Here is a 12,572-nt window from a genome sequence, read left to right as displayed (position 1 = left end):
GCAGGCAGGCAAGCATCTGAATTGGCTTCCCTTCCTTGCTGTTTAGCATCACAGGGGACAAATTATTTATGTCTTAAAGCGGATGCTTCTCTCAAGTTCACCAGAAGGGCTCTGCACCCAGTAGGAGAAGCCTCTCCTGGCCGCAGCTGCCCCTCAGCCGGGGTGGAGTGGGGGGCATGGACTGGCTGGGTTTGCAGCAGGAGCAGGCAGGAATACCCCTCCCTTGTAGGGCACAGACCCTCTCTGGTTTTCTGTGCGGGCAACTCTTCATTTGATGGTCTTCCGTTAAGAGAGAGAAAAGCCATCATGATGCCCAGTATTCTGTTTTATTCCCTCCCCAACGAATCTCAGACGGACAGTAGCTCAGTCGGGAGCAGAAGGGCTGGGCTGGATGGGAGAAACGCCGGATTAAAAAACAACAACAACCAAACCAGTGATGTGTGTGCCTCTGAGCAAGAGCAGAGGGCCCCATGGTGCAAGGCGATAGTGTACAGGGTGTACAGCTGCCCACCTCCTTGCTTTTCAGCAGTGCTGCGTCGTACAATTGGATTGGGACAGGAGAAGTCAGCCAGCAGTAACTGGTGGAGTCTGGCTGTGCCTGTGCTTCCGCCCCCCTCACTTGATTCAAGGAGCAACCTGACTTGTTCTGCTTTTGAGTGGTCAAAGCGTGGCTGGATGCTCTCCACGCGCCTCTGTGGCTCACTAGGTGACTCCGCATCCTTCAGCCCCCCCCCCCCACATCTGAGGCCCAGAAGGAAGCTTCTTGAGGCGCCTGTGTGGGCTGATGACAACAGTACATCTGGGCTGCCTTCTGCTCCAGCCACGATCCTTGTGATGAATGCCTTGCTTTTGGCCGGCTTCCGCCTGCGGGCAGGGGCGTCGCTAGGGGGGGGCGCTGGGGGCGGTACGCCCCCGAGCGACAGGGGCCACAAGCGGCGGGTGGGGGCGACAAGCAGCGGGTGGGGGCGACAAGCGGCGCCCCTCCCGCCACTCCCCAGGCAACGCCGGTCACCCCGGGAGCAGCAGCGCTGCACGGATGGGGTGCTCCCTCGGCCGTGCGCTGTTGCTCCCGGGGCGACAGGAGCGAGCGGCGGCGCATGGGGGTGACAAGCGGCAGCCCCTCCCGCCATTCCCAAGCGCTGCCGCTCCCTCCGTCACCCCAGGAGCAACAGCGCACGGCCGAGGGAGCACCCCGTCCGTGCAGCGCTGCTGCTCCCAGGGTGACCGGCAGCGTGGGGAGTGGCAGGAGGGGCCGGCGCTTGTCAGCCCCACGCGCTGCCGCTGGCTCCGTCCCCCCGGGAGCAGCAGCGCACGGTGTGTGCGGTGCTGCTGCTCCTGGGGCAACGGAGCGAACAGCGGCACGTGGGGTGACAAGAGGCAGCCCCCTCCCACCATTCCCACGCGCTGCCGCTCCATCCGTCACCCTGGGAGCGGCAGCGCAGGGCCCGACGACGGAGTGCGCCTGCGCGCGCAGGCGCACTCTGTCATCGGATCGCCGCTTCCACAGCCTCCTTTTGAGCCGGAGAGCTTAAAAGCGAGCTCTTCGGCTTAAAAGAGGGCTGCAGAAGCGGCGCCGGCACCCCCGGAAACGCCCTGGGGGCGGAGCGTCATGACGTCACAATGTGATGTCACGACGCCCCGCCCCCGGGGCGTTTCCTTTGCCGCCCCGGGTACCGCGGAGCCTTACTCCGCCACTGCCTGCGGGTTTGTGCCTGCCTGCTCCTGTGTTCAGAAGGGTCCTCGTGTGAGTCAGTGAGCCCTTTCCCCCAAGCAGGGAAGGCGGGTGCTCAGTGGCCGCCCACAGGTGGCTCTGCAGGGTGAGGAAGAGCAGCTGGCCTTGGCAGCCAACTCTGAGCTGGCAGAGACTCTCCACTGCAACGTCAGGCTCTGCAGCACGGTGGGGTAAGGCGGTGCTTAAAAAGCCACAGGAAGGGATTTCGTAGGCAGATTTGCACCTCGAAAGCAACTGGCAGCCACAACCTCTGCAGCCCTTTTGCTGGACGGCGGATTACGTTTGAGGGGGAGATGCCGCCGCTGCCTGAGCTGCTTACCATGCTCTTCAAGAGCATTATAGAGTTGAGGGGCTCCAGGGTCTTTGTCCTGTGAGGTGGATCCCCCCCCCAACTTAAAAAATAAACTGTGTTTCTGTAGGATTGAATCCTAGTTGACAGTGATCCTATGGGTTATCTAGTCGAGGATTAACTATTTATTTGGTCAAGGGTTAACTAATTCCCCCCCCCCCCCTAGAAAAAATAGCACTGCCTGTGCCTTTTATCCAAACATATATTGAAGTTGAGATGAACCTGTTTCTCTCCCTCTCTGTCACTTGCTGACCTTACAGGACAGCTTACTCAACCTAGAAATTGTAGGTGGACTGCTTTAGCCATTTGGAGAACCCGGGCTGAATTCTGAGCACACATCGGAATTTCGTAGCCACGACCAAAACCGATGGCTGCTTGAGCCTCTCTTACACCTGGCCCTGAAATGTCTGCTTGGTTTCTTTCCATTTCGTCCCCTTTGTGTCCTTAACAAGAGGTTCTCCATGGCGCTTCCACCTTCCAGCAGGGTGGGTTAGGGACTGGCCAGAGACATTCACGAAGCCCCTTCCCTCTTCCTCTTCTCTTGCAGCTTGAAAATGATCCTGGTGGGGAATCCCCGGGACAACACCGTTGACCTGTCGGGCATCCCCCTGACCCTGAAGGAGCTGGACCGGGTCATCTCCTACCTCCAGCAGACCTCGGAGTACATTGAGAACGTGGAGCTCTGCTTCACGGACCTGACGGACGAGGTGTTCCTGCAGCTGCTGCCCGTCCTGTGTGCCCATGCCCCACCTGCCACACCTCTCCCTCAACGGCAAACAGGCTGACCAAGGCTATCCTGCGGGACCTGACAGAGGCGCTGAAGGACCCCAGGAACTTCCCCAGCATGACATGGATCGACCTGGGCAACAACGTCGACATCTTTTCCCTGCCGCAGCCTTTCCTGGTCATTCTCAAGAAACGCTGCCCCACCCAGGGGAACCTCCCCACCATCCTGGAGTTTGGGGAGGGCCAGGTGAGTGACTTGGAGAGTCAGGAGGGCCTGCTTCCCGTGGATGAGGATGCAAGTGGCGGCGGCAGCAGCAGCAGCAGCGTGGGCACTGCCATTCCCGGAGTGCTGCAGACAGGCGAGGCGATTGAGGTCAGGCTGCTGGAGAGTCAGGTGGCAGACCAGGAGGAGGGCCCCCCGGGGCTGCTTCAGACATGAGGTGCAGGCACCTCTCACTTGGCCAGAATGCTCTCGGCAGACACCCACCCATTTCCCACCCCGATGACAGCAGCATCAGCAGCAAGGATCTTGGCCCCAGACTCCACGGATACTGAGGAGGGTCCTCTTGTGAGGATAATAAACAAGAGGACGGAAAGAAGTGGGTTGGGGGAGGTAGGCTGCCCCCTTTCAGCACATTAGTGATGCTCTCGGCCTTTCAACTCCCAAGATCTTGTGACAAACGCAGAGGGGAGATCGCTAGTGCTGCAGCCTCTTTAGTTCCAGAGAACGAAAGACAGACCGAGTAGGCGACACCACTACTGAGCCAGTCTTTGTCCGGTGTAGGTTCCCAATTACGCAGAACTCTTCACCTGGACTTTCACGTTTGCTCATTTTCTGTTCCTCATAGTGGTTACAGATTGATTGCTTTAAAAAAAAAAAAAGTTCCCAAGTATTTTCGTGGTAGAAGTTTCAGGAAAGGATTTTCATCCTGCATCAAAGGCAGGGGGCCAGTATCCCACAGAACTGAGGGAAATGCGGATTTTTCAAATGTTAGGAGTGCATATAATCAGCCTGATCCAGAAGGACTGGGAAAATGCCTTTCTCTCCCCCCTTCCACATGCAGCAGAGGAACAGACACTGTCACTAGCACCAACAATGCAAGAAATAAGTGGATTTTGCCTCTCCCTCCCCTGCCGCTGAGTCTTCACAATTTAACACGCCGAGTTTCAGTGGAATCAAGGCAGGTGCAAAAGTTGCAGTCCTGAGCCTCGGATTCTAGGTCGGTTGATCCAGCAAAGCAGGAAAAGCCAAAACTCCCTTTGCTTCACTCTCCCCCTCCAAAGCTGCTGGGGCTTAAGTGTGGCCTGCTTTGCTTCAGGGGTCCACCAACATGTGGCTGCTGGCGACAATACCAGAGGGAATCAAGCCAATGCTTCCAGATGTTCATGTCGCAATTGTGGTGTGAAATAGCTGTCGTGTGTCAACAGTCTCTCCGTGTGTGGCGTCTTCGGTTCTTTGGATTTCCCATCACTGTGACAGAGGAGGAGACCGTAGAGGGGGGTTACTAGTTTACAAAAAGCAGCCCTGGGGCCTCCACTAGTGGACCGTTTGCCAGCTAAGGCCTTGCTGAACTTCAGCTCCATGTGAGCGTATTAGCTCTTGTCGTTTTCCAGTCTGCCTGTGGACATGGTAAGCCACCACTCCCCACCTCCACCCACCCAGGATTAAGTCAGTAGCCCTGTATGCATTAAGTTGGTTTAATTTGGGTAAACACACAATTTGAAACAGAGGCCCTGCACAAGTCTGCCAGGATCTTCATAGAGGAAAGCCTATTTCAGCTTCCAACACCTCTCTTCCCCACCCCACCCCGGGGGGGACGGGACACACCAGGCTTATTTCAGCTGAGGTTTTCCCCATGGCACAAATGAAACCACGTTTTCAGTTGACTGGAGTGCCCACTTTTACACTCCCGAGGGGACCAACCTAACCCTACCCCCCCCACCCCCTTCGGTGGCTCCAAATGTTGTCATAGTTTGCATGTAGCTGAAACTGTTTTTATATGCTTTGTCAAGCAGGCGTAACAATAAAAGTATTTTATTTAAATAGAAGGGTTTCTCAGTTGTCAGCCTTAAGCGACAGCCTCCGTCTCGTGTGCTGGGAGGTAATCCTGCAATAGTGCTCTTAAGAGGCAAAGGCTGAAGCTGAAGCAAGGAGACACTGAACCAAAGAATGTGCCCTTTCCTCTGCCTACTAGCCATGATGGCAAGCACTGGGGGGGGGGGGGAGGACAGGAGGTGGTGTGGCAGAGTGGGGGCCTAACTGCATTACCAATGGCCTCTGTTAAAAGCCCAGGAGGCAGCAGCTCTTCTCCCACTACCTGAAGCTGGTTGGAAGAGCGAAGGCAGGATTCTGAGAGCCCAAGAGGGTGACTTTGTGTTGATCACCTTCATGTCTTCAAACAGCAGTCCAAGCTCTGCTCCAATTTCTTTGTGCTTTCAGATTTTGCCCTTGTGCATCTGGGCTTATTCTGAGAACACCCTCAGAATGGGAGTGCTGCTGTTACAAAACTCACCACCACAAGCTCTGGCTGTTTCAAAAAAGGCCCAACAGTATTGCTTACATGCCAGCAGCTAAGATTAGCCATCTATTGGGCAGGTGGTGCTGTGGGTTTAAACCACAGAGCCTAGGGCTTGCTGATCAGGTCGGTGGTTTGAATCCCTGCGACGGGGTGAGCTCCCGTGCTCGGTCCTTGCTTCCTGCCCACCCTAGCAGTTTGAAAGCAAGTCAAAGAAGTGCAAATAGATAAATAGGTACCGTTCCAGCAGGAAGGTAACGGTTTCCGTGCGCTGCTCTCGTTCGCCAGAAGCGGCCTTGTCATGCTGGCCACATGACTCAGAAGCTGTACGCCAGCTCCCTCAGCCAGCAACGCAAGATGAGGGCCGCAACCCAGAGTCGGACACGACTGGACCTAAAAGTCAGGGTTCCCTTTACCTTGGATGGCATCAGTTGGGGGAGGCAGTAAGGGAAAGCTGCATTGCACAAGCATGCCTGAGAGATGCTACATCCCTTCCATTTTAGCTTCCTGCGCAGCTTCAGCCTTCAATTTGTAATCATCAATGTGCCTGTCTGCTTGGGAAATGCAGGCAGGCGCATTAATGAAGGCAGCAACATGTGCTGCCTGCCAGATACGTAGTGTTTACTGCCTCACAGCCTGCAGTGCTTAAGACTATTATTACTAACCATGCCAGTCACAGGGAGGGCCAAGTCTGTGATAGGCTCACCAAGGTCTCGGAACCATCAGCCATTCACCATACAGGAATGATCACACTGCCCCTTTTGAGTGGACAAGGGAGCTTTCAAGCCCCTCCATGGAGGCCAGGTTGCTTTACCTGAAGAGGGGTATCAAAGGAGGAGCTGAGTATCAAAACTATGGACACCTTGTGCATGAGGCTCTCTTGCACTATTACCGGTAACTCAAATTGCTGGTGCAAAATCTCTTTGGTTAACTGAACTTCCATCGGGGGTCCTAAGTGTTTTTAAAGTATCTGCCAAGGCATCAATTCACACAAAAGCACATTTTTCAAGTTTCTCTCCTGTGAGCTACTGCACTTACAGATGCCTGAGCAAATAAGCAAGCTCAATACAGGATTCGAACCGCCAACCTTCTGATCAGCAAGCCCTAGCTCAGTGGTTTAACCTACAGCACCACCTGCGGAATAAATCCCTCTACCCACTTAGCCTTGCTCTTTGTTGATGGGCAAGAAGACTCCATGTGGCAACACTCCCTGAAAACCCCCCAAAGACAATGGCTACACCACAGGGCCTGGTGCCTTACAGATAGTATTTTAACTCCCACTAAGCCCTGTGAAGGTGTTGTAGCTGACAGCTGACAGATGTTGCCTAGTGCTATACAGCAGAGGAAAGACAAAAGCCATTCAAAGTTCTGAAAGAGCGGTGGGCAGGTTGTCACTCCTGCTTGCTCATAGGATATGATGGGCCTCCAATGTGTGGTTCTCACAATCCTGGCGGTGATAGACCAAAGTCTAAACCTCTTCTCCAAACCCCACCACATTTAGGGCCTGGAAGCATCTCAAACTGGCTTGGTTTTTACTTAAAATGGGCTAGCTTGTAGCCCTCCACACTAATGGCTGTGCTAGCAGAGGGTGATAACTGAAATCCACCATCTGCAGACAATGAGAATTTGACCTAGTTTGAACACTGCCTATGGCACAGACTAGCCTGTTTGCACGCTTTCCCCTCAGGCATACATAAAAAAAAACAGTGCACTACCTGAAAGTTGTAAATTCAAAAATAAGCTTTATTCACTCTCACATCTCGTAAATATTTGTGGCCACATACAGACAGAAGAGACATTTCAAAACACATTGGAATGAGCCTCCACTTGTTTTCTAGGAGTCAGTCACACTACCAGGTATGCCATATGCAAAGAGATATATATAGGTGGTGGCACCTGGGACGGCCTTGAAGAAAATGCTGGGGAGGCAGCTTTTGAGCTGTGTGTGGTAACAAGTCATCAGCCACTAACCTGAAAGACATCATGAAAATTCGCATGTAAATACAGTAACTGGCACTCCTTCCTACAAACTCATTTCAGTAGAAATACCATGACCAGCACTGCTTAAGTTAACCACACCATCTGCCACAGACTAGGGCTGGGCTATATCATTACCCCAAACCAGTTTGATGTCTGTGCTATGCAAAATCACGACGTGGGAAAAACCTGAAGCCAGCCAATGCTTCTACATAGTTCCACCCTTTTTTAGACATTGTGATTACTGTAATATTGTGGTGTTCAAAACACCCAAAATCGCTCAGCCCTACCACAGACCCTTAAGATTTAATCTTCACTCCTCTCCACTCTACTGTGAAGAAGCAAGGTGCAAGGGATCTATAGCATAGATTGCCTAAGGCCAGGTGGTACCACACTTAACTAATTTCACCCCATCACAGCAATTCAGGAGATGCTACAAAACCAGAGAGCAGTGCTTTGAAGGCAGTCATTATGTATTTGCCCTGCTAACATGCCAAGCCTCAGTGAAGTGCAGGAAAGGGAACACACATACCTCTTTGCTGGGAAGCATTTGGCTTTTCCAGGCTCTTGGAAATCCATTGCCCTCTGTTCTTGACCCTGCTGCCACCCAGAGGAGAAAACAAACAGTTGCTTCTTCTCACCACCTATGAATAAGGAAGTACAATTAGTTTTCAGCAGGAGCGCAGGTCCAATTTGTTTCCCCTTCAACATTTGCTACTTAACAGACTGCTCAACATGCAACACTAAAACAAGGGTGGGAGAACTCTCCCTGCAACCTATTTGGCCCTCAGAACTCTTCTCCAGGCCACACCCTGAATACTTTGGCTTGGTTAGAATGTGTCTGAACAATGCTGCCATTTCTTACTTGCCTTGGCAGTAACATAAAGTCAGATAAATCTTGCTATTCACTTTTGCCTCTGCCTGCATGGTCCTTGTAAAGTTGCCTAGAAAGTAATGTGGCTCTCAGATGGAAAAAATGTTCCCCAAACCAGTTTAGTTCCCAGACTGAAGGTTGCAGCTGCTCCAACCCAAGTCCTGGTGCTAAATCCATTTGGATCACTCGAACAGTAATCCAAACAAATGAGTCCTGATCCAGGTGGATTATAGACATTATCAAACATCGATATATAAAATTGTATAATTGGAAGGGATCACAAGGGCCATCTAGAAATTCAACATGGGGCTCGATCCCATGACCCTGATGAGGAGTCTCATGCTCTACTGAGCTATTTTAATCCAAACTGGCTTGGCCTAGGTGGTTTGACAGTAGCTGCAATCTTCTGGCTGCAACATTTTCATTCACAGGAAGCATTACAGTATATAGCTTTAGATGTGAACTGGGCTATCTTCCAGCAGTAAAACGAATGATCTTGCTCTCACCAGCCTCCCCTCCCATTTCTGAAATAAAAAAAGCCTCATACCTTTGAAGCCAGGGCTACAGGAATCAGGAATGCTCCTCTTGTGAGAGGACAGCTTCAGCTCACTGCAGAGAAAAAGGACAACCCTGTTAACCAGAGCTATTTTTTGTGGACGGGGCAGAAGCAGCTGCACTTCCTCCCCACTGGGGTGTGCGATTGCTCAGAAAGAACCTTCTCAACAGCAAAAGTCTGACGGTAATTCCAGCTTAGTTGAGGTTGTTTCATCACTGTGAAGCTTTCCCTAGGGAATACTACTCTGTATCAGAGACTTGTAGGCTTACCTTTAGGGCAGCTAGCTTCTAAGCAGGCGGGTCAGGATCCATCCTCCTCCTGCCACTTCGGGTCTGGCCCCACGTGGCAAATGAAACAAACCTGCAACAAGAGAGGGAATGTCAGGGAGGCAGTTAAGTGAAGGGCTCCCTCCGCCTCAAAAGTAACTGGCTCAAGGAAGAGGCTGGAAGAATCCAGTTCCGCAGGAGCCCAGCTGTGATGTCAATTGACTGGGCAACCCAGTCAGATGGGCGGGGTACCAAATAAACCCCCACTATTATTCCATGAGCCTATGGTGTATATAACCCGGAAAGCAACAACCCTGCACTTCGGAAGCCTACTGCCCCCCCCGTGGCCGTCATTTCAAATGGTGGGGGGATAGCCAAAATAACTTGATTTGGTCACCCTGCAAACCTCGTGGGCCTTGATCCTCCGCTTGGATCCGCAGATCCAGCCTCTCCACGAGCGCCAACCCGCGCCTCGCAGCCAAGACCGGATCTCGCCACCATTTGTTTTCAGGGGGGGGGACTCAAAGGCACCCACGCCCTCCTCCATCCTCACGCGGGGTTATGGGGGGGCTTCTTCTTCACAGGACCCTATTGGGGCGGGGGTTAAATGCGGCCCGCGTGGCTCTGCTCCGAGGTCAGCCGGAGGGAATCTCTCGTCAGTTCTCGCATCTGACGGCACTTCCTATCACGGCATCATCATCCCGCGGAGGGGGAAGCCCCCCTCCCAAGAAAAAGGCCCAGTGCTGAAGGAACCCCGAGGCTCGGCCTCGCTTCCCGCCCCGCGGACAAACCTCGGCGCCTGCAAGGCCTCATCGTCTCCTCCTTCCCCTTCGCAGACACAAGCGCAAGAGAGCCAGCGGCGCGAGCGAAAGAACGAACGGAGCACGTGCGGCTCCCTTTAAGCGCTCGGGACGTACCATGTAGATGGGCGGGAGGTGCCGGCAAAAAGGAAATGGCGGCTGATTGGCTCGAACGTACCATCTCGGAATCTTGGGGGAGGTGGAGGGCGGCGGCGGCGGCTTCTGGGAGGAGCCGAGGACTCCATTTCGTGCGCGGCGGGAAGCCAGTCCCCGGCTTCCCTTGCAAGGCGGGAAAGCCAGGGAGGAGTGCTGCTCCCAGCAAGCACCGCGGCAGCCCGCGAAAAGCGCTCGGCTCGTCATTCGGCAGGCGGGCGAAGAGAGAGAGAGAACCATTGTGCAGCCACCGGGAGGGGGGTTGCGTTTCTGAGCTGGATCTAATCCTTATTTCAGGAGGGCATATCCAGATGTTGGGGGCTGCAACTCCCGCCCTCCTTAAGCGCCGCTGCCTGTGTGGGACTGCAGCCCCCAACATCTGGAGGGCATCTCGTTAGGTGCCTCTGCTTGACTTATTCATTGATTCATTCCTTTTTTGGCATTTGAGCCACTGAATCCTAATGCGGCACTTTTCACGATTTCCCACCTCATTTTTGAATAAATGGACCCTAGTCAGTTTCTGTATCTGCATCGCTGATTTGGGCAAATCTCTCAGTTTTGGTTTCTCTCAAGTTTCTCATCTTTCCAAGTTTCAATTCAGTTCTCCACATTTCCGAAAAAATATAATGAAAATTAACACGCCTATTTGCAGCATCTGGGACTTTTTAGTTTAGCAAATAGCTGAGTAAAGGCCTATAAAACTATGCATGGCATGGAGAAAGCAGACAGAAAAGTTTTTCTCCCTCTCAATTTACAGACATCCAATGAAGCTGAATGTTGGAAGACTGATAAAACAAAGGACTTATTTGTGCAGCAAGGAGTTGAACTGTGGAACTCATGCCTGCAGGAGACCGTGATGGTTGCCAACTTATAGGGAAGTTGTTTAATGTTTTATTATGTTCTTATATATGTTGGAAGCTGCGCAGAATGGCTGGGGAAACCCAATTAAATGATGATGATGATGAAACAGAATGTCCCTATTTCCATTGGAGAAATGTTGGAGGGTATGCCCCTGGAGTCTCCCACCTCTTTGAGATTGAATCCTAGAACCGTAGAACTGGAAGGGAACCCAAGGGTCATCTAGCCCTTGCAGGAATAATCCCTGACAGATGGCCACCCAGCAATACATTATTCCATGGGCGGCCTCATCCATTTGCAACAGGGATTACCAGACTGGTAGTTTTATTTGCTACCCCTTTCCTGGAGACGGACAGAGAGAACTTTGTACCAGGTGGCTGCTGGGATGGCGTAATAAGGCTGATTCAGGGGGCTTCTCCCCTTAAGTGATACCACCTGCCCACTACCATAGGCTCTCGATCATAAAGCAACTGATAAGATCTCTGTTTCTACAGTTATCCAAAGAGGAGTGATGGGCAAATATTTACCTTGAAAGCTACTTCCCTTGTATCAAGCAGACCCATAAAAGATGTACCTAATGGCTGAAGGGAGTCTAGTATCACACCTACCTGTGATTCCTGCATTGCAGGGGGTTGGACTAGATGACCCTTGGGGTCGTCACCCTCATTTAACCCCCACAAACTTGTGAGGTAGCTCAGGCTGAGAGGCAGTGACTGGCCCCCCAGGTCACCCAGTGAGCTTCATGGCCCAGTTGGGGGGATTTGAACCCTGGACTCTCAAAGGTCCCTAGTCTGACAGTCTAACCGCTACAACACAGTAGCCGGGGGGAAATAGACTTGAAGGGTTGGAAACTTGGAAGGGACCCCAGGGGTTTCCTGGGCACACCCAGCACATTCTATATAGTAAGACATCAGGTTGTTGTTGTTGTTCAGTCGTTCAGTCGTGTCCGACTCTTCGTGACCCCATGGACCAGAGCACGCCAGGCACGCCTATCCTTCACTGCCTCTCGCAGTTTGGCCAAACTCATGTTAGTAGCTTCAAGAACACTGTCCAACCATCTCATCCTCTGTCGTCCCTTCTCCTTGTGCCCTCCATCTTTCCCAACATCAGGGTCTTTTCTAGGATTCTTCTCTTCTCATGAGGTGGCCAAAGTACTGGAGCCTCAACTTCAGGATCTGTCCTTCTAGTGAGTACTCAGGGCTGATTTCTTTGAGAATGGATAGGTTTGATCTTCTTGCAGTCCACGGGACTCTCAAGAGTCTCCTCCAGCACCATAATTCAAAAGCATCAATTCTACGGCGATCAGCCTTCTTTATGGTCCAGCTCTCACTTCCGTACATTACTACTGGGAAAACCATCAGGTACTTTAAAAATAAAATGAAAATGAAAAGGTTTCCTTCAACTCTTTGCAACAAAGCGCTGGTATCTGGATTATTTGGGCAGACTCCCTCAGAACCATTATTGCTACCAGCCAGCTGCAATAAAGGGCATTCAGCTATTCGCTGTAGGTGACCTTGGCAAATTTATCAGAACCTCATGCTTTAATGTCCCGAGAACAGCAGTAAAAATTGTGGGGGAGGGGAGGAAGTAGAGCTAGGAAACCTGACACGACGACTAAAGGCTTGGAATTAACAGGAATGTTTACGTTTTGGTTTGATTTGTAGCTTGCAACACTCTTTCATTGGTAAGAACCCAGGATCAGCTGGGATTCCTGTATTGCAGAGGGTTGGACTAGATGACGCTTGGGGTCCCTTCCAACTCTACT

The 12,572-nt window shown here is 52.2% G+C and overlaps 1 protein-coding gene, 1 long non-coding RNA gene and 2 other non-coding genes across 5 annotated transcripts in view; 1 reads left to right on the top strand and 3 right to left on the bottom strand.

Annotated features, from left to right (window-relative positions):
* LRRC75A (leucine rich repeat containing 75A) overlaps nucleotides 1–4,856 on the top strand; it is a 29,771-nt gene extending 24,915 nt beyond the window's left edge. The window contains 3 exon segments of the mRNA XM_033171738.1: nucleotides 2,629–2,815; nucleotides 2,817–2,855; nucleotides 2,857–4,856. Coding sequence (XP_033027629.1) covers nucleotides 2,629–2,815; nucleotides 2,817–2,855; nucleotides 2,857–3,246 — 616 coding nt within the window. The 3' untranslated portion in view covers nucleotides 3,247–4,856.
* A 2,314-nt stretch (nucleotides 4,857–7,170) lies between these two features.
* Nucleotides 7,171–9,883, bottom strand: LOC117060224. 2 transcript variants are annotated; one of them, XR_004427978.1, is made up of 5 exons: nucleotides 9,788–9,883; nucleotides 9,000–9,090; nucleotides 8,722–8,783; nucleotides 7,833–7,944; nucleotides 7,171–7,294 (listed from the first exon to the last, which is right to left on the bottom strand). It is a non-coding gene; the product is annotated as an uncharacterized LOC117060224 (long non-coding RNA). The 2 variants fall into 2 exon arrangements; XR_004427979.1 differs by lacking the exon at nucleotides 8,722–8,783 and having other exon boundaries at nucleotides 7,179–7,294.
* Nucleotides 8,877–8,948, bottom strand: LOC117060442. The gene has a single exon (XR_004428000.1). It is a non-coding gene; the product is annotated as a small nucleolar RNA SNORD65 (small nucleolar RNA).
* On the bottom strand, nucleotides 9,630–9,700 carry LOC117060438. Its single transcript, XR_004427996.1, has one exon. It is a non-coding gene; the product is annotated as a small nucleolar RNA SNORD49 (small nucleolar RNA).
* Nucleotides 9,884–12,572: the final 2,689 nt, after the last annotated feature.

Source organism: Lacerta agilis, chromosome 15 (genome assembly GCF_009819535.1).
Source record: "Lacerta agilis isolate rLacAgi1 chromosome 15, rLacAgi1.pri, whole genome shotgun sequence".
In the NCBI taxonomy this organism is placed as follows: domain Eukaryota; kingdom Metazoa; phylum Chordata; class Lepidosauria; order Squamata; family Lacertidae; genus Lacerta; species Lacerta agilis.
This window is presented reverse-complemented; position numbering and strand designations above follow the sequence as displayed.